The 20,981-nt window shown below is 41.1% G+C and overlaps 1 protein-coding gene across 2 annotated transcripts in view; it reads right to left on the bottom strand.

The window, feature by feature from the left end:
• Nucleotides 1-5,710: 5,710 nt before the first annotated feature.
• Nucleotides 5,711-20,981, bottom strand: part of unc5db (unc-5 netrin receptor Db) — a 360,215-nt gene continuing 344,944 nt past the window's right edge. For both annotated transcript variants that reach the window (XM_017434898.3, XM_017434897.3), the window contains 4 exons: nucleotides 19,796-19,945; nucleotides 13,346-13,510; nucleotides 10,799-10,977; nucleotides 5,711-7,248 (listed from right to left, as the gene is read on the bottom strand). In XM_017434898.3, coding sequence (XP_017290387.1) covers nucleotides 7,005-7,248; nucleotides 10,799-10,977; nucleotides 13,346-13,510; nucleotides 19,796-19,945 — 738 coding nt within the window. In that variant the 3' untranslated portion in view covers nucleotides 5,711-7,004. The remainder of the gene's footprint in view (nucleotides 7,249-10,798; nucleotides 10,978-13,345; nucleotides 13,511-19,795; nucleotides 19,946-20,981) is intronic.

A 20,981-nucleotide genomic window follows, 5' to 3' on the forward strand; every position in this document is an offset into this window, starting at 1 on the left:
TCCCACCGGGAGGAGGCCGAGAGGAAGACCCAGGACACGCTGGAGGGACTATGTTTCTCGGCTGGCCTGGGAACGCCTTGGGATTCCCCCGGAGGAGCTGGCCCAGGTGGCTGGGGAGAGGGAAGTCTGGGTCTCCCTGCTTAGGCTGCTACCCCCACGACCCGACCCCGGATAAGTGGAAGAAGATGGATGGATGGATGGATGGATGATGGACAACCCACTGATCAGTGACACATTCAGGTGAATGATAAAGTTTATTTATTTAACTTAGGTATTAATGGATATAATGGCAGCAGTAGAAAGAAGGCTCCACCCACAGATAGTCATCAGGTTTATTCAGTGCTACTACACACAAACCACACAAACAGGATGCCAGTCAGACCTGGCAGTCTGGGGACTTTGGGTCGGACTCTCCAATCTCCGGTGCTGAGGTCACCGAGGTGGTTAAAAAGCTCCTTTGTGGCAGGGCTCCGGGGGTGGATGAGATTCGTCCGGAGTTCCTTAAACTGATTTTAATATTTTCATTTTTAGGTGTTTATTCTAAACTTTGTTTTAAGTCTACATATTCATCCCATTAATCACAAAATCAGCACCGATTAGTCATTCATTCTGAGAAAACTTGTTCAACAGGTACGCCCAAAGAAGGCAGGTCATAGAACGTCACACGTTTTTAAAGGTTTAAAGGCTTTCTGTTCTGTCTGTTTGTTTTATTTTTTATTTTATCCAAAGTTGCAGTCACACATTGATTCTGAGAAGTTTGAGTTTGGTTTTCAAGCATAGCACAACACTGAAACAGCTCTTTTACAAGCATTTAATGATTTATTTTAATGGTTGACTCTGGTGATTCTGCTGTCTTTGTGCTGTTGGAACTGACATCACAACTTTCTTGTTTCCTCATTGAGCTCCTTTGTATAAAAGGCACAGCTCTTAAATGGTGTTGCTCATATTTCGCAGGACATTTTCTGTCCATTTAAGGAAGTGTTGTCCAACTGTGTCCCTTCTTTCTTGTGAAGTGTCCCAAGGCTCCATTCTCATCTCATTATAAAAGCTTCTTCTGGGGTCCATGTTCAGAAAACACCACATAGCCTCTTTTCCTGATGATTTTCAGATCTTTGTCTGCTCCTGCTAATAAAGATTTTACTCTTCAAACTCACTGAGCTGTCTTAAGGACATATGACCCACACCGTCAGCAGCTGTCTATAAGGAGCCATGCACAAGGAACATTTAATTCCTCTTTCTCATACGAAATACAGGAAGCATGCATACACTACTGAAAACACACTTTCACATGCTACCATCTCACACAACTATTGTAATGTCACAAACACATAGCACAAAGATAATGTACACCCACAAACACCTCGGAATGAGAGGTTGTAGTTCTGTATGTGAGAAGTAAAAGTTGTATTGTGTGTGCTAATGGTGCTAATATGTGTGTTCATGTGTGCTGAACTAATAGAAATGATAGTTACTGGTAGAATCATGTGTGTTCTCTGATACTGATCTATATCTAAGATATAGAGTTTGTATGTGTGAGTGCAGAGACTTATATCAGTAAGGAACTGTGTGGGAGGTAATTTTGTTACTGAAGAGGCGGATAAAAGCTGGAGCTTAGGACTCACTCTACTTTAACAGGGAAGTTTGGTCTTCGAGGAATGCCAGGCCTTCAATCTTTTCTGCAAATACAGCCTCATCATTTAGCTTTAGAACCGTGGTAAAAATATCCAAAATTATGAGTGAATTCTTGTCTTGACAATCTTTACATGACAGACCAAAGGATCCATTAATCAGAGCTGTGCAGAGCCTTTCTTTCACTATTTCACAACCCCAAAAAACACAAGACAAGTTGATCTTTCACCTGTACATTTATTTCCAAAAGGCTGCATATACATTTGCAAATTCTACTGTACAGAAAACATCCAAAATGTCCAGAATCATAGATACAGTTTACCACAAAGCTGCCTTGGCGTTACCAAACAGAGATGTTTAGCACTAGAAAAGCTTGCAGCCTATTCAACATTATATTCTTGAATACTTTTTCAACTAATACCTTTAAATGTATGTCAATGTGAGTAAATGTTTTTCTTTTTTTTTTCTTTCTTCATCTTTACTTTACAACATTCACCATTTACAGTAGTTAAAGAAGGCACAAGAATAGTGATGTGAAGCTGAAGGCCATGCGTGAAGCGAAGAAGAGAATGGGACCAACCAACGCCGGTGAAACAAGATTAAATCTCACACCACGGGATTATACAAAGAATGTGTTTGTGTGTCTGATTCAAGGTGGAAGTGAGTCATAGTTGACACAGCTGAGGGTGAACGGGCGTGGCACACGGGCGTGGCACGCCGGCAGGACACAATCACACCTTTTCAGTTTTACCATGGAAAGACAAATCCAGAAATAAACAACTGTGTAAGGAAGAAAAATAAGAAAGGTAAGAACAATTTTCACATTCTTCACTTAAATCACATCAAAAATGACAATAATTCAAGAAGTAATGCATAGAGAAGATGCAGCAAATAAAAGATATCTTTCAGCGTGGCAGGACTGAACTAGTCTCAGGTCAGAAATGTCACCGTGTAATTCCTGACCTTCTTATTTAAAAATGTCTTCATGTGGAGATGCTGATTATAGACACAAAAGAAGCACTAAAAAATATTTTGTAAAGGTAAAATATGTAAATCAGATCCGCAAGTTGGTCAGATAAATTTAAATGAAAATTGCAGAAAGTAATCATTATGACAGGTTAGTCAACCCAGTTTAAGATGGCAGTCATAGCTAACCATCTTTAGCAAACTCAGTGATGGCATTAAATCATTCTGTTTAACAGATATTGTGCTAAAATGTGATGTGGTAGTAGCTGAAAGTCTTCCATAAAACATACTCCAAGAGCTAATCATTCTGAAACTTTAGGAGGGAATCCTGTTTGTCTGTTCGAAAAAATATCCCATGAACCATTGAATGGGTTTTATAATAAAACTCTCAGAAATTTATCATTAGAGGTACAACTTTTGGAGCTAATCCAATTCAAGATGGCCACCACAGCCAATTGAAAATGGCCGACACAAAAGGATGTGAACTAAGAAATGCCTCAGAAACTCTGCATGTTCTCTGTCAGAGCAGCATAAAGGGACTTAAAGAAGTCGACTTGTGGCCACATGGCTGCCAGACGTTCGTTTTCGCAGACACTCGTCCACGAGACACTCGTCCATGAGACACTCGTCCATGAGACACTCGTCCACAAGACACTCGTCCACGAGACACTCAGGACTGAACCCCCAGGAAGCTCCTCCCTCCTACAGCGTTAAAACAGCTTTCTTCCTGCCAGCTTCTCAACTCTCCTGTCCTTCTACAGAATGTTGCTTCCCTTACCCCGATCAGACGTGTTTATTAAACCGACTGAGACAATCATAGCCATGAAGAGCCGCAGTCTTTTTAAGTTCATTGGTATGTAAGTTTAGCTGGAACAGCCTCGGCCAGCTGCTTCTCAGCGGAGCAGTAGAAGCAAAATGACTTCATTAAAGCTCACAAACACACCCACAACAACTTCTGACCAATCACACAACCCCTGTGAGACAAAGTTCAGCCAGGGCCTTGAGAAGTGGTGGACCAAGCTGCTACAAGAACAGAATGACGCAGTTTTCTTCATGCAACCACGTGAACGAGAGCGGACTTCTTGACTTCTCATGGAGAATGACAACAGCTTTAGAGTTCAGTTTTTATGAACTTGTGCTACCAAATATGATTAGAAGTTTTTGCTCTCTTATGTGTAATTCAAAGAAATGCACCACAGAAGTCTTTCTCATCTCTGCAGATGAGTGCTGACTGATTAGTGAGCTACTAGTTAGTGGTGTACAGGTGAACTGGACTAAACCAACTCCAAGCTGAGGGGAGGGGAGGTGGGGCCCGACATGTAGTCATAACTTTTAATAACTCCTGCTTTCTAACTGAAAAAGTTACATTTAAACTGGTGAATAAGAAAGAAAAAGAACTAAACACATTTGTCATTTAGCTGGGAGTTATAAAATGTTTTTAGGTGAAAAAACCCTCTGAGTTTCCACCCCCACTTTTAAAAACAGGAAGCAGTTTCTCCACCATCCCTGCTGCTTAGGCGTCTAGACATCGAAAGACTTTTAAAAATCTACACTTTGTCACAACATTACATGTAAATGTGACTCAATCAGGTGGAGACCTCTCTGTTCTGGGTGAGGGGAGACCACCACTCTCATTTTTATTTTATTAAAAACATTGCATGTGTTTAATGCTTATATGTTGTTGCAGTGGACAGAGTGGATCCACTCGTTCCTGCTCAGCCGGGCCGTGACGTGGAGCTGAGTTTCAGCTTCATGTCATCGAGGAAAAGGGTTCTGTCTCCTGCAGGGCTGGAAAACCTGTTCTCTCTCAGGGCCCATTTAAATGTTTGGAAAGTCCTCAAACCCTTATGATGTGACAATTATAAACTTAGAAAGCCACAGCTATCAGTTTGTTGCATATTTATTTTTGCAAACTTCTGTAAGTTTCAGCTTGTAGTTGTTTTTTTCTTTTTTGAAACAGTTGCTGCCTTTCAAAACAAAATAATATAATGACAAAATAATACCTTCTAAAACAAAATGAGACGTGAACGGTAGATTGTATGTGGGGTTAAAACAAAAGATTTTCAGTTTTACATTTCATTGTGGACTTGAATATGAAATGTGTTATTGTGAATGTTATATTAGGTCAGTCAGGCTGCAGCAGCAGTGATTCTGTCCTCTGCAGGAGGCGTCAGCCCTAATGTCATCTCTGCTGCTCTGTGGTCCTGTAAGAGCATCCAAACTCTAATAAATTTATCGGTTCTTTCAGCTGCTCTCGTTAAGCATGCTTCATCAGTGCCACAAACTAAATGCAGATACATAATCACTCATCCATACCTGCTGAAAAATTTGGCAATCAGCACCTTTTTGTGTTGCAGTCAGCCTGTCTTTGTGTTCACTGACCCTGATCGTGGCTCAGATCAATTTGATCACAGAATTGGGGAATGATTTTTCTTTTTATTTATTTTATTTGTTTGTTTTGAATTGTGTGTCGGGCCTGATAAAAGGGTTCCAAGAGGCCATTGGTTTCCACCTTCTGGTCTACATGAAGAGTCCCTTTAAATGAAGGACAAACCAGTCAAGGTGGTAAAACCCAGTTCTGACTGCAGGACGGGCCAGCGGACACACAGCTGTTTACTCACCATGTTGTGCCCCAGCATGTTAAATGTGAACAGAAAGAGAAAAAAGCTGCTTCAAATGAAACGGGTGGAAGATATTTTCCAGTTGGAGCTCCAGTCAGTGGAACTATATAAACAGACCTGTTTGTGTCTTCAAACGGACAGGATGAAACTGAATATCACCTGATGAAACAATGCATTCTGAAAGAAACCGTGACGATAGAAAAAATGACTTTATAAATAAATAAGACAGTAAAACATTAATCCCCTAGTACTGTGAGAACATGACATAAGCCCTGACCAAAGAAAACTCTGAATATTTAACACCTGCTTAAACCTTTGATTTAGGAACAACTTTTTCTTTTCAAAGACTTAAAGTAGAAACAGACTCATTACAGCCTTTCATATTGTAACAACACTGAGCTGATGTAGAGTTATATTTGATGGTATTCTGTGCAAAAATAGGATTGCACATTTTATTTTAGTTCTATATATTTACGAATAACCAGAGGCAGATGGAGCAGTCTATATTTATTCTTCTTGCAGTTCTTATTTCTTCTTTATTTGAAAAAAAAAAAAAAACAATAACAAAGATACATTTTTTGGACACAACAATAAGGACATTCTAAAAGATTTTGTCAATTTTAGGTTTTTAATTTTAGGCTTTTTTCTCCCCTTAAACTTGATTCGTTGTTAAAGTCTTGATGACACGAAGGGGGGGCTGAAAATGATTCTTCCTCCAAAGAGGGGCGTGGCACCAAATGTCAACGGTCAGCTCTGTGTGTGTGTGTGTGTGTGTGTGTGTGTGTGTGTGTGTGTGTGTGTGTGTGTGTGTGTGTGTGTGTGTGTGTGTGTGATATGAGGTCTGGTGATGGCTGTTTGTTCAGTGATAAGATGCAGTGGTACTTTCCCTGCAGGGACAGGAAGTGATGTTTTAGCGCTTCCTGTCTTCCTCGGAGAGGAGCAGGAAACTGTAACGCCACACTTCAAAATCTTTTTAGCCACAGATTCTACTTTTTATTTTGTTTTAAGATGTGTGTGTTGGGATGTTGCTTCAACTGACTGATGCTTGGCTTTTTAAAAAATAATTCTTTGTTCATAAATGATCATGAAAAACAAGTTTTTACACTTTGAGGAGACAAAATTAATTAGTTTTGTGATGTGTGTCAGGCTTTAACAGCTCATCATCACCGTCTACAGGCAATCAGCAGCTTCCCCTAAAAATATGATACTGGACGCTTTAAATCCTTGTATGTTGAGTCAGGGAGGGACTGAATCAAACATTTACCACAGTTGTTTCAACTTATCTGCATACAAGAATATGGAGTAGCAGTACAAAATACAGCCAGTATGTAGAGGTACATACCTGATACTCACCTGGTATAGTAAGTACCTGGTAAGTACCCAGTATGTACCTGGTTAGTACTGGTTACGTACCACGTAAGTACCAGGTTAGTGCCAGATTAGTACCCAGTGAGCAGCAGGTCCAAACCCGGCTGTATTCTGTGCTGCTGCAGCTGTTTGTTCACAGGTCCAGGTGCTGTGTGGACTCCAGAGGAAGAAGCAAAGAAAACCAGATTCAACAAAGAACAGAAAGTTGAACTGAGGGAGAAGTAAAGAGTTTAAGAACAGGGTGGAAAAGCAGAAAAAAGATTTACAGTCCATCCACAGCCAGCGCTGACCCGCTGCGATCGCTCGCTGTTCTGACGGCTGCCGCTGTTCGCTCACTGACGACCTCTGACCTTCCAGCGCAGTGCTGTAGCGTGTCGTCCATCAGCGTGGATCCATGCCTGTCAGTCTGCCTCTCCTCTATCAGCCTGTATACTCAGGAACAGAGTTGTGGCTCTGCTGATTGGACAGTTCGTCCGTTTCACACAGACTAACGCCAGGCTCCACTTCATCCGGTTCCTTCGGGGAGTTTTTGGAGTGGATCTTGCTGATCTCCTCCAGGGCGCTGGCCAGAGAGTCGAGGTCAGCGGTGTCCTGGTGTCGAGCCTCCCACAAGCTCAGGATGACTGCAGAGGGACTCTGCTGCTTGGCAAAGAAGCCCAGGTTCCTGTGGAGGAGCACAACATCAACATCTTTATTTATCGTCCTGAACTGGGCTTTTATGCACTGAAAACAACAAACTTCATTTAAAGACTGACTAAAGGCCTTGAATTTCTTGGAAAAAAAGAGTCATGTTGCCTGCCACTTTTCATTTTACTGAAAAATCATACTATGATGAAACGGGATGAAGTTGGAGCTGTTTTGGTCAAACTTAACAAAAATATTGGATATTATAAATATATTATAATATCTCAGTCTGTGCTGTGAATAATGACGGTGACTGCTGAAGTGGTAAAGCTGAAACAGGAGCAGCTTCACTGTCAGTTGGTTCCAGTGTCCTGCCCTCCCATGTAAATTACTTTTTAAAAGTTTTGATAAAATCCCTGCATTGGTTCATGATATCTTGCTACAAATAGAAACCTTATTTCCTGCTTTTTGCCTTTCAGCAGTGAGCGATGATAAATAAAGATCTGTGCTGCTAAACTGACTGTACTGGAGGTGAAATCCTGCACACTTAGGAGTGTAGATTTGTTCTTTCTAGATTTTTTATAAAGAATGTAGAAAAAAATAAGTTTCATCCATCTCAACACAGCCCCTGAACAGTGGAGCCAAAAGGCTGGTGTAGGTTCTCAGTTATGTAGGACATGGCGAATAAAATAAATAAATAAATAAATATATACATAAAACAACAAAGCTGTTCTGTAGTTGAAAATGTTTCTCTTCCCATCAGGGGAGCTTTTTCAATTTAAAACTGGAGAGTGTGGATTTTCAAGCTTTAAACTCCAAGAAATGCCCTGTTAATACATGCAGATTAATCTCACGCGCCTCCACTGGAGGGTGGTTAGGGTCTTTGTTTGTCTCAGACTTAATGCTCCATTGCAGGTTTTAGAAAACTGAAATCTGAGACCTCTTCGGTTTAACGTTAGTCTTTCCTTCACCCCCCTCTCTAACAATCTGTCCTCTCTGTCCAAAACATGAACATTCTGGTCCTCAATCGTGTCTCTGTCCTGAAAACCTGCTTCTCCTGTGTTGAGCCATGCGTCTGTGGAGAGGCTGTTTAGTTTTTCCAACATAGAGGTCTGAATATTCCTCTCTGCACTGAACTGCAGACACCGAAGCAACAAAACATATCTGTTCCCCTGCATGCATCATTCCAGCTCTTTGACTTGTTCTCCCATTAAAATTATTTATACTTTTGTACAGGACTCTCTGACTGACTCCTTTTGCTCAGGTAACATGAGAGGATGATGTCATTGTCACACCAACAATAGAGATAAATGCAAACAAATAAGTTTTCTGTCCTTTTTATCTCAGATTTACATAAGGTGTCAAAGAGCCGGAAAAGATTTACTGCAGTTGCTGAATATGTAAAAAAAACAATTAATTAGATCTGTGAAGAATAGCTATCCACATAACCTTTGACACTCAAAGTGTATTTTAGCAGAAAATAAAACCATGCAGATCGGGAGATGCCTCCTGCTTGACTCTTTAAACCATTTGTTTTTGTGTTGAAGGAATAAACATCACCATCTGCTTTTACAGACTCCAAACAGAGAGGGTGACCTTTAAAGACAATTAAAACCATAATCAGGAATAAATTAACAACACAAGTCCTGAAGATTTAGGGAGAAACAGACTTCAACTTCTTTGGTTATCAGAGAGCTTGTTGCCATGCCGATGCAGAGCGGCGCTATGGTGCACTCAGTCCAGCAGGGGGCAGCGTCTCTCTGCTTTCAGCATGAAGAACCCTGCAGCTCCTCCAGGCTCTGGTCAGAGCTGCCCAAGATGGAGAGGAGAGCTTCTCAGGGTCATTTAGAGCCCCAAAATCCCAAACCTTATTTGAACAAAGACCACTGTGTGACTGGGTGAACAAACATTCTGTACCTCATCATAAATGTACAGAAGTGATCACATAACAAGGCTTATTATGATGCATACAGCACACTGACACCATTGACACAAAGAAGATGCTTTTAAAGGGACACTTCAGACAGTTTAATGTGTGGAAGAATGATAAATAATTAATAATTTAGTTGTTTGAATGACATCAGTTTGGAAAAACAGTTGATTTCTGACAGAGGTGATGAGGCTTAATCTGAATGCAGCTAAGACTAAAGTTGATCATGGCTGCCTTAAAACAACTTCAATATGAAAAAATTCATACAAAAGCTATTTTATAAACCTTTCTACTTCTGTCAGGTATTATACAGCTGTTTAGGGGATCTGCCAACATAAGCTAGCTGTAGCACTTCCTGTAGGGATATCATAATATTTCTGTTAAAATAATAGTGTAATGTGGGATTGATTGTGACATAAAGGTTTAAATATTGGTGTTAGCATGAAATACTATAAAATTTAGAAGATCATAGTTGTTTTAAGATGGAAAATTCCTCTTTGGAAGTGTCAGTGCTCAGATCTGGAGCATATTGATGAGCTAAAAATGGCTGTCCCGACACCACCCACTTCCAAAGTGGAAGGTTTGATAATTCATGTAAATGGTTTTTTTTTTAAACCTTTACATCGTCATCTGTTGCACACGACATGATTATTATTCTGGTAGAATTGTTGTGATATTCCTGCAGGAACTGCCCCCTGTTGTAGAAAAAAGTATGAGGTCATTTTAACTAAAGATTTCTAGTATCAGACAGTTCTTGGGCTCTGTTTACTGTAAGTTGACGCTGATAAACTGAGCTTAAAGCTGCACAGGTGTCTTGCAGCTTTGGCCTTCTGTTAATCAGCACTGATGGTTGCAGAACGCCCCCTAAAGGTTTCTTTGTAATAAGACACAAAAAATACAAGCTGGGTTTTCCAGTCTCACTTTATTTTCTTCCCTAAAAATGTATTTCACTCTTTCTACGACACCCCTAAGCTGCTGATATTTGCACCTGCAAATTACCACTGATTTCCATGTAAACAACTGTAGTGTGAAACTTACAGCAATGTAAAGGCTTATCAAGTAATGTTCACAATAACACTACACTGCACTCAGTCTAGCCCTGATGAAAACTACGGGTGGAGGTTATAATCTGTTTTTCATGCATTACGATGCAAACAGGAGCAATTCTGAATTGGTTTATAAATGTCAGAAATGTATGATTATTTGCTGTTACTACAGCCCTGTCACACCCTGCAGAAGGCTGAAGTGCAGCACCCAAATCATTTATGGCATGCAACAAAGAAGCAGGGCCTTCTGCGCTGAACTCTGGACATTCATTAAATACAAGTTGTGTACATGTTTCCACCTGGAGGAGGAGAAAAACTGCCAATCACTGCTGCTGCTGGTAACAGTAGTATCTGAGTGCCACAGAATCTTGTGTTATTGTTCTCAGGATTTTGACTAGTTCCCATATTCTTGTTTGAATGCAAACTGTTTCATACTGCAGTGTGAAGCTAAATATTTAGTTTCTGTTAGACCTGAGATTCTGTGCTCAGGATATTGTGTGAAGTGTGGTTATGGATGCATTAATAAGGATAGATAATTGCATCACAGCCCTGTAAATCGTTATCAAATCAAATTGCGAGGTGCCTAACGGTCCCCACCCCTAACGAGAACTCACCGGTCTAAGTGGAGTTTCTGGGCTAAGAGTTGCCAGTCCTTGCCCGTAGCGTTGGCAGTGTCGAAGGTGGCACAGATTCTCTGGCGAATGGACACAGGGATTTTGAAGGCCTTGGGCCCCGTTTGGGACGTGATGGTGCAGTCTGTCTGCATAAAAAATGGAACTGACTCCTTTTCTCGCTGGCAAGACAGAACAAAAGCAGAACGGTATCAGAAACAAGTGGAAGACAAGAAGAGCAGCAGCTGCAGCTCAAGGAGGAGGATGAGGAGGGTTTTCTGGGTCCAGAACCTTTCAGACAGCATGTTTAACATTTGAAAACACCTGTACACCACTAAGACAAAGATGCAGTGATCTTGGACGTTTTATTCAGGTGGGTAAAAGTAAGACTTCTGAAAATGGTTTATAAGCCATCTTTGTGAAACTTCAAAAGTCCCAGTTTTGGTTAGAAGGCAGAACTTTTAACATGGAGCATCTGTGTAGGACCATTTTTTCCAAATCAGTCAACTGTGATTTCATCCTGGTTCACTTCCAGAGAACATCAAGTTAGCTCCCCAAATCCTGAATGTGCAGGATAAAATAGGTTTATAACTAAAATACTCTGATATTAAAGTGCACTCAAGGACAGGAGAGGTTTGCAGAGTGGAAATCATATCTGACAAACAGATGGTGGCAGTAGTGTTGCATTTCATTCTCTCTGAAACTGAAGATGGATGATGAGGAGGAGAAAACAAGCAGAACAACAGGAATGCTCTGCTGACTTGTCGGCAACTCTTAAAAGCTGTTTGACTTCTGCTTGTTCTGTGACAAAGCCAAACTTTGTCTGTAATCTATAAACCAGGAGGTAAAAATGGCTGCAAGTCAAGGAGGGTTCTGAAATAGCACACAGTTTTTCTTTGTTGTTGTTGTTCCGTGCACACACCCAGTCAGAGGAGAGTCAGTTACCTGTTCTTGTGTTACTCTGCAGCTCGGTTTGAGAGGATCGTGACTGCAGCCTGTTTGCTGACGCTGTAAAACTCAGCTGCCTCACAGCAGCATTAAGCTTTCACTCAGCTCAGGCAGTGGGAGTTCAGTCAATGACCACACCATGTGGATACTTGCTTCAGTGCAGGATTATGTGCTTGCTGCAGTGGAACAACCTTTCTGTTCATCTGCTTTTGTGGAGAATTTGTTATAGAAAAGGAGGTGGTATGTCAACATAAAGTCTGCTGCAAGAGGACTGAATGTTTCCTAATGTTTTCCAGAATCTAGAGATGAAATAAAGATTTTTCAATTCTGCTTTTCACTTTTCCCTGGATAATTGACACCACCAGCTGTTGATCTCACTGCACCCAACAGCTAATATCTGTATAAGACCAAACACACATTAATCCCTATCTTTACTGGCTGTTTGGACATTTAAGCCAGTATCTCAATGGGTTGCAACTGTTGAAGGCTAGTTGGTGAACAGCATTCATGAGATGTCTCCAAAATGTTCTCAATGTCCTCATGTGAGTTACAGAGGCATGCACAGTTTTGTCACTTCAAGTTTGAACATGTTCAAAACACAAGTGTCCTCTCACAGTACCCCCAAAGTTGTCATGGGCAAGTTGACATTAAATTTATGCAATTCTAGAGGTCTAAAGCACCTCATGACAGAAAACATCCGAGGCTACAGCCCTGACTGTCCAGGACTGATGTCCATGCTGATGACGAACTGTCCAATCAGCAATCCAATAGATTCAATCATAAAGGTGGGGGCGACTGCCAAGGTGGACAATGTAGGTGGATGATGTGCATGGCCTAGAATACAGGATCACAAATATAGACTGGTCATGTTTTGCTCAGCTGTATACTTCGCTGGTTGCTTGGTCACAAACACTCAGAAAAATTCACCTATTTTCTCACAGTTCTGAGTCACGAACTAGTGTCCAACAGCTGCAGCCCAGTGAGATCCTGGCTTTAAGGACAGTTTGAGGTAAATCCAGTGCCTGCACGAGTGGATGCTGTGGTTAGTGGAAATGCAGACCTGAGAATGTATTGCTGATCTGGATTCAACACGCAGCGCCTGTAAACTCTTTAACAAACCCCAGCTAATCATCGGGGAGGACTTAAACTCAAACCATAAACAGTAATTGTAAATAACATTTCTCCTGTGTGTGGCCATGTGTTTTATTCCTCGGGCTTGAGGGGAGAAGAGCCCAGCCTCTGACAAGGTGCTCTTCAGTGAGGATTTCGAACTCCTCACCGCTCCACTGGAGCTGCTCAGCAGCTGATGAAAAACTGTAGAGGTGGGCAGCAGCCAGGTTTTGGTGCATGTGAACGTGCAGCAGGCTATTTGCTGTAACACATGTCTCCCTGGACAAATAAAGGTTACAAACCATACAAAGTAAACGGGGGAGGGGTTGGTTCTCACCACACTGGACATAAATCTGTGCAGAGAGAAAGACAGGAGTGTCCGGGGTGTTCTATTAATACACAGAGCATGCTCATGCTGGCCCCCCGACAGTGGACTCTCTGCAGGAAGGTTACACAAAGTGAGACGCGCCTCCTGCAGCTGCGCAACCTCACCTCAGCCACAGCTGTGTAGACCTGCAGAATCTGTTCTTGACCTTTGACCTGGCGCACACTGATTTTGCAGGAGAGCTGAGTGGTGGCAGGGCTGTATCTCTCCAGCGAGAAGGCACAGTGCAGGGGCTGCTGGTTGCTGCACCACACTTGGGGGAAGGAAAATTCCTGAGGAGGCAGAAAGGAGAAGAAACATCATTATCACAGCTCACTGAGGTTAGGATTTAAATGAGATGATTCAGTATCAGCTCTGGGTTCATTTGTACCTCAGACAAATTGTATCTTTGCAGCTTTTTTCACTGCAAAACCCAGACATTTTGAGTACAAGGTGGGGGTAAGTTTTGGTGGAGATATGAACTGACCAGCACCCTAAAGCACCATATTCTACAGTATTAAAAACCCCAACTATTAAAGTTTAAAGAGGAGAGTCGATATAAAGCACTTTTACAGACCACTTCAAGCCAGTACTGAGACACCTTTTGGTCATTTTGGTCTGATTTCTGAATGAACCAAGGCAGCATGGGGGCTTGAAGTCAGCCTGCTGCTGGTGTGCCTTTGTGCTGCCAAGTGAGGTAGTAACAGAGCCATAATAGTCGACATGTGAAAAGGTAAGCCGGCTTTGTGGCTCCATAATGTGATGTAGAGATTACATGCTGTCTGTGAGACCACCTGGCTGCGGGAATTAAGAACCTTAACAACAATAAACAGATTCATTAGGAGATCAATGAGAACACACAACTTAGCATTTAGTTACAAAATTTGGCTATCCACAAAGAGAACTGCTAAAGTAACTTAATTCATCATGTTTAGGAAATGGTATGAGGGAGACATCTGTCACACAATGAATGTGGAAAGCTGCATGTCACCACAGCTGAGTTCTGCTCTGTGACTCTTTGGGTTCCATGATGCTTGGTTCATTCCTGAAAACTCACAACCATGCCGGACGTGGCCCACTTCATTAGTGATTTATGAATAAACAGAGGCAGCTTACAGATGGATTGGTCTCTGCAGCCAGTTTGCCAAACAGTGAAGAAATCTTTGAGCTCAAGGAACAAGACTGAAATTCAATATTAGATGATGATCTTCGAGCCCTCAGGGGCCACTGCATTAAAATAAGTCTGATTCTGTTCTGGACATCACTACATGGGCTCAGGGACTCTTCTACAAATCATTGTCTGTAAACACAGTCTGCCATGCCATCCACAAATTCAGGTTAAAGCTCTAGCAGGCAAAGAAGAAGCCATATGTGAACACCATCCAGATTATTTAAAATGGACTGAGGCGAAGTGGAGAACTGTTCTGTGGTCAGACAAATTGAAATTTGAACATTATATCCTCCCATTCAGACAACGTTGTTTTCAGGGAAGGCCTTGCTTATTTCAGCAAGACAATGCTAAACCACATCCTGCATTCATTACAAGAGTGTAGCTTCACAGCACAAGAGTCAAGTGAAAACCTTTGTCACGTCACGAAACAAACAAAATAAATTATTAATGTAGACCTAGGACTGTTAAACAGCTACAATCCAGTGTCAGACAAGAATGGAACAACATTCCTCCGCAGCTGCTCTCCTCAGTTTGTAGACATTTACAGACTGTTGTTGAAAGACAAAGGCATGTCTCACAGAGGGAACATGGCCCAACCTTTTGAGATGGGTTGCTGCCATAAAACTCAAAATGACCTGATTTGTTTCTAAAAATTGTCCAATTTCTTAGTTTAACCCCTTGATATGTTAACTATGTTCCATTTTGAATTTATGAGATTTGAAGTTCATTGGGTTTGGGGTTATATAATTAATTTCACAGGGCAGACTCATCAATGATACGGTGTCTGTGCCCTGATAGACTCATGTCTTCACACTAAAATAGACCTGTGAGCCAGAGAGTTGAAACCTAAATGTGTTTTTGATGTAGACTGCTCATGGCTGCAGATAATGGAGAAATGTTGGAGGAGGACAGACTCCACTTGTTGAAACCTATGATGCTGTTCGGTGATGTATAGTTCAGCTTTTATTTTGCACCTGCTGCTTGTAAACCTGCCACAGGCCTTCATAAATAAGGTGTGTGTGTGTGTGTGTGTGTTGCTTTTTTTTCAGCAGTCTTTCGCTGACAACGTTCTGTCTCTGTTAGCATCTTAACGTCCTGCAGACCAAACAAACACAAAGCTAACCCACATTTTTATGATGCTTTTTTCACTAGAAAATTACGCTGATCATTAAAAATCTGAGGGACATACGAAGCCAGATTTTTGGCGTAGTGAGTTATATATTAAGCTCAAAGTCAGTTTCAGAACCACAAGGGAGGATCGGATTGAGGACAGCTAGATGATCGGTAACATGTTTTAACTAAATGCCAGTTTAAAGCAAAACCTGTTCACTGATTATGTTCTTAATAATATCTCAAACAGAAAAATTAGACTGTAACATATGTATGTCTCCATGGTTCTGTCCAGCAATGAAAGATTTAAAACATTCATCTGATTGTTAAACAACATGAGGTTCAAAATTATGAAGCCATTTTAAGTCTGTTACTGTTTCATATATAGGTGTTGATTCAATGTTGGCATTTATTTGTCAAACTAATGTGGTGATTGGGTTTTTCTATGGGTTTTGTTTATGTTTTATTTTATTCTTTGGTTTGGGGTTTTGTTGCGATTCTGTTGTAGTTTGCATTTTGTTGTCTTATGTTCGTGTTGCATTTCACCCTGCCCCAGTCACTCACTTGCCTGTTAACCACGCCCATCTACACCTGTCCCGACTCTGTAATCACTTCACCTGTTCCCACTCACCTCGTTATCCTCAGTACTCAAATACCCGGTCATTTCTCCCACTAGTCGCTGGTTCATTGTCTGTGTTAGTCGTCTGTTGTTTGTTCATGTTTGATTCTTGTCTGGTCTCTGGTCCCTCTCTGTTTTTGCCTCGCCTTGTCTCGCTTTGTTAATTGCCTGGATTTTTGTTATAGTTAGTTTTGCTGCCACGTCAGCTTTTTGTTTTCGTTTTGGTTCTTAGTTTAATAAATTAGTTTTTTCATTTATACTATGAGTCTGCGTTCTGGGTTCGCCTCTGTCTCCACCGTTCCTGACAACTAAACTATAAACATGGTTTATTCAGGGATATGTGCCCATTTAATAATGTATCTATTACCTATATAGGCCTAGCCATACTAACTGTAAATTAAAATCTTCCCTTATGACCAGAACATTTTAAGACTTGAGTCCACTCATTAACCATATTCCTGCTGTGTGCCACAATAAGCTGCAGTTAGATAACTGTAATAAATAATTATCAAACCGGGGTGTGGATTGTACAACATGACACCATCAGAATCAAATACTTCAAGTTGATGATGAACAATGAGCTCTATATGTTTTTACTGTATATTTGTCTGGATTTAGCTGAACTGTTAATATTACATTTCATTCATTAGTACCTCTGTCCATCAGAGCATATTCAATAAATAACAAATTTAATGTGATTAAAGAGGTTATATGCACAATATGGGACAATGTCAGAGCTAAATAAAGTTCTTGATTGTGAAGTTAAAAATTTTAGATCTTTCTTTCTTGACCTAAGCGGCAGCAAGTAAGCTAGGGCTTCTAAACTTCATATTTAAAGATCCAAATCTGATTTCCAGACAAGGTCAAAGGTCTGAAAATATTTGTGATACATTATTTTTTGTTTTTATTAATTATGTTTACAACTTACAACCAAAAGAACTGGTTTTGGTTGCCTACCATTGTTTGCTTGTGGACCTAAACAGCTCCAACTTCTAACATTAAAGCTCAATGTGGCCTGTGATTTTATATAAAACAATACATTTAAACTCAGTTAACTTCATTATCTTTTATACCTCAACAAAATAAAATGCCTTTGTTTTCATACATGAATAAGTATATTAAACAGACTGACTTTAAAGACAACACAACACTGTAACATCAAAATGATCAGAAGTAGAAGTTACTGAAAGTTAAAATACAGATGTGAAAAAGGACTTTGTCTGCCTTCAACGAGCTGCCTTAACCTCAGTACAAAATATCCTGTCAGGTGGTGTAACCGATTAAACCCTCCTGAAGCCCTCGTAACTGAAGAGAGGAAGAGAAGCCCTCGTAACTTCAGGTCCATCTGACTACTTCGACTGCCATGGTGGGGTACAAAGAGAGCTGAGGTAGGAAACAAACTAATGTGCAGAACCAAAATTACAGTTTTGCAAGCCATGTACACAAAAAAAATCAGAATTCACTAAGTTTGCAACAGAAAGTTCCCCTATTTTCTCACATTTTTGTGTCAGTGAGACAGTCTAGTGAGACACTACCTATGGACTCAGGCTGGTTCCCTCCCCTGCTCGCCCCATGCACCCTCTCTCTCTCTGCACTCTTGAAGAAGCCACACCACTCTTCATTGCATTGTACCAATACAAATACAATCTAATATAACATCTGGGCCTAAACTGACTTTTTGGTCCGGATCCAAACCAAAGTCCAGACTTTAAGAACTGATCATAATAATAATCATTTTCTGATTTCTAACTAGTTTCTGCAATACATGAGGAATATAATATAATATAAGGAATATAAGCTTTCATGTACAAATCTATATTTCTTATTTTTCCATGAACAGGACACATCCTACGGTTTTTTATGTACAAAGTCTCAAGGTAAACAGACTCTTTCATTTTCCTGGAACTTTGTTGGATTAGTGTAAAAAATATCAAATCACTTGTGGAACATTTTTTCAAACGAACACACACAGAAACTAAAGAAGAAAGTCTGAAAGTAACATCAGAATCACCGTCTTATGACCTGTAATTTATTAGTGGAGTGCATTGGAGTTTCCCTCATTAGATGAGAGTTCCGTGCCTTCAGGTGGGGGGATGGGCTCTAGCTGTTGTTTTTGCCTATATACCAAACAGAATACCCAACCTTCTGGTAGTTCATAGTAGGGGTGCTGGGAAGATGCCTGTCTGACCCAGTATGCCCAGACTTGTAGTGAGGGTTTACTGGCAGAAGAACCCACCAGAAAGATCTTAGATTTCCACCTCAGACAGAGCTTCAACTGCATCTCATTGAGTCCAAATGGTCCATGTTCCATGCCTTCATTGTCAAGACGGCTGCCCTGAGCTAGCTGTGGCCGTAGGGTTGATGTTGCCTTTCATGGCCGACATCTGGAACCTGATGGTGGACAGCCCGGGTGAGGGAGGTCATCAAGCTGAAGAAGGAGTACTATCTGTCCTTGTTAGCTGGTAAGACTCTAGAGGAAGCTGAGGGGTAATGGCAAGTCAAGTGAGCCCACCAGCAATTTTCCATGAAAGAGGCTGAGTCTGGTGACTTAAGGGTGGGTCCGAAACTGAAGATGAGGTCACCGAAGTAGTTAAAATGTTCAGCAACAGCAGGTCAAGATCCACCCTGAGTTCCTCAAGGCTCTGGATGTTGCTGGGCTGTTTTGGTTGACATGCCTTTACATCATTGCATGGACATTGGTTGCCAATTATCACTGATTCTGTTTATACCTTTTATGGACAGAATTTCACAAAATGTTTCTGTGCAGCCAGGGGATGGAAGGGGTCTAGTTCGGTGACTTCAAGACTGGCTCACTGCTATTTACGGATGATGTGGTCCTTTTGGTCTCATTGTACCATAATCTCCAGCTCTCATTGGAGAAGTTTGCAGCTGAGTGTTAACCAGCTGGGATGAGGATCAACCCCTTCAAATTTGAGGCCTTGGTCTGTAGTCAGAAAAGGCAGTCTGCTCTGTTCTTGGGAGTGAGATGCTGCCTCAGATGTAGGAGTTCAAGTATCTTGGGTTTTGTTCACAAGTGAGGGAAAAATGGAGTGCTATATCGACAGATGAATTGGTGGAGCTCTGCAGTATTGTGTACCCTGTTCCGGTTCATTGGAAGCTGAGCTGCAAAGCAAAATGCTCTGTTTACTGGTTGATCTACGTTCCTACCCTCACCTATAGTCACAAATTCTGGGTAGTGACCGGAAGTATGAGATCCAGGTCTCTTGTCTCTTGGCTGGCTTCAAAATACATTGGTGTCTTCCAGGAGAAGCTGGAAGAGGTGGCTTTCGAAAGAGGAGTCATGGCTTATTTGTTGAAGCTGCTGCTTCCGCAACCCGATTCCAGAACAAGCAGCAGATAATGGATGGATGGATGGATGGATGGATGGATGGATGGATGGATGGAAGGTTCAGACACTGCTGCACTTCTCCTTATTATTCTATTGCTTTTTAAAAATCAACAGAGTTAAATGTCCAAATATTAAAGTACAACCATGCAGGCAAATATAGATTAAAAACCAACAGTGAGACCTTAGTGTGAATGTTACGTGTGTTTGAGTTTAAAACAATCTCAATAATGAAAACAAAAAAAAATCAAGTGCTATTCACACTGCCTGCCTGACAGCAGGAACAGATTAGTGTCTGATCCGTGTTCTGATCTGGTTGGTGCCATGGTTACCTGACATGTGGTAAAGGGTTTAATGCTCCACAGGAACTGGGGAACATCCTGGATCGACACCTGGAGGCTGAAGGTATTCGCTTGGAAAGGCAACATCTTTGGCTCCTCGAGGAGCTGACCCCCTCTGGTCCTCTCTGCAGCCACCACTCCCTGGGGGTGGGGTGGGGGGTAACAGGGGCAAGGTGATGAAGTAGAGAAACAGAGAGGGGGGCAGGAAACAAAGGCAGAGCAGAAAGGGTAGAAAAAAGGGGAGGATGGGAGGCAAATCAGGTCAAATTAAAGGCCTAGCATTTTGTAATGGAATACATGTCATCCATCACCTTTCATGTCAGAGTTTCATCTTCTGTGTCTTCTAGTCATTTTAATCAAATCATGATCTGTACTTTTGGTCAAACCTTATAAGGACTGATATGCATGAGCTCATGCTCAGAGTATCACTCAGCTGTGACCTCATCAAATTTTAGGTCCAAATCTGTAAAACTGACAAGGTTATAGCCATTTTTTATTGACTTGTTGTAGATGTACATGCAATAATTACTTTCTGATATTTTCATTAAAACTCACCCAGTGGTTTGTGAGATATTTTGCTAAAAGACAAACAAATGAACACAGACACACCCAAACACAAACAGACATGGGCAAAAACATTATTGTCCACATCCACCTTTCAGAAGCAGGCAGTAAAAACAGAACAGATGAAAACAAGCAACAGAAAAGGAAACAGAGAAAAAGAGAAGAAGAAAATGAAAGAAATGAAAGGACAGAGAGGTAACACTGGAAAGGAAAGGCAATTCAATGAAAGAAAAAAAAGAACAGGAAAATTAGGAGAAAAATGAAAATTAACATTGATGATGCTCAAGCCTGTGTCTCAATAAGCCACCCCCCCACAAAAAACACTGATGATGTTTAAACATCTCCAGAATTTCAAATGTAAGGACTGAAAATAAAAAAAATGTCTTCAAAATGGAGACAATATTTCAAAATGTTCATGAGTAAAACGATACGAAAGAACATCACTTTGTAATCTGTTATCTGACAGTATATATATATATATATATATATATATGTATGCCAAGAGTGAGCGAGACATCGACTCACTGATCCACACCACCAGGATCTACAGCACTGACATTGGGATGTCATTCGGACTAGAGAAGTGCGGTCGGATGGTTACAAAGAGAGGGAA

The sequence above is a fragment of the Kryptolebias marmoratus genome, linkage group LG1, assembly GCF_001649575.2.
Source record: "Kryptolebias marmoratus isolate JLee-2015 linkage group LG1, ASM164957v2, whole genome shotgun sequence".
NCBI lineage: Eukaryota > Metazoa > Chordata > Actinopteri > Cyprinodontiformes > Rivulidae > Kryptolebias > Kryptolebias marmoratus.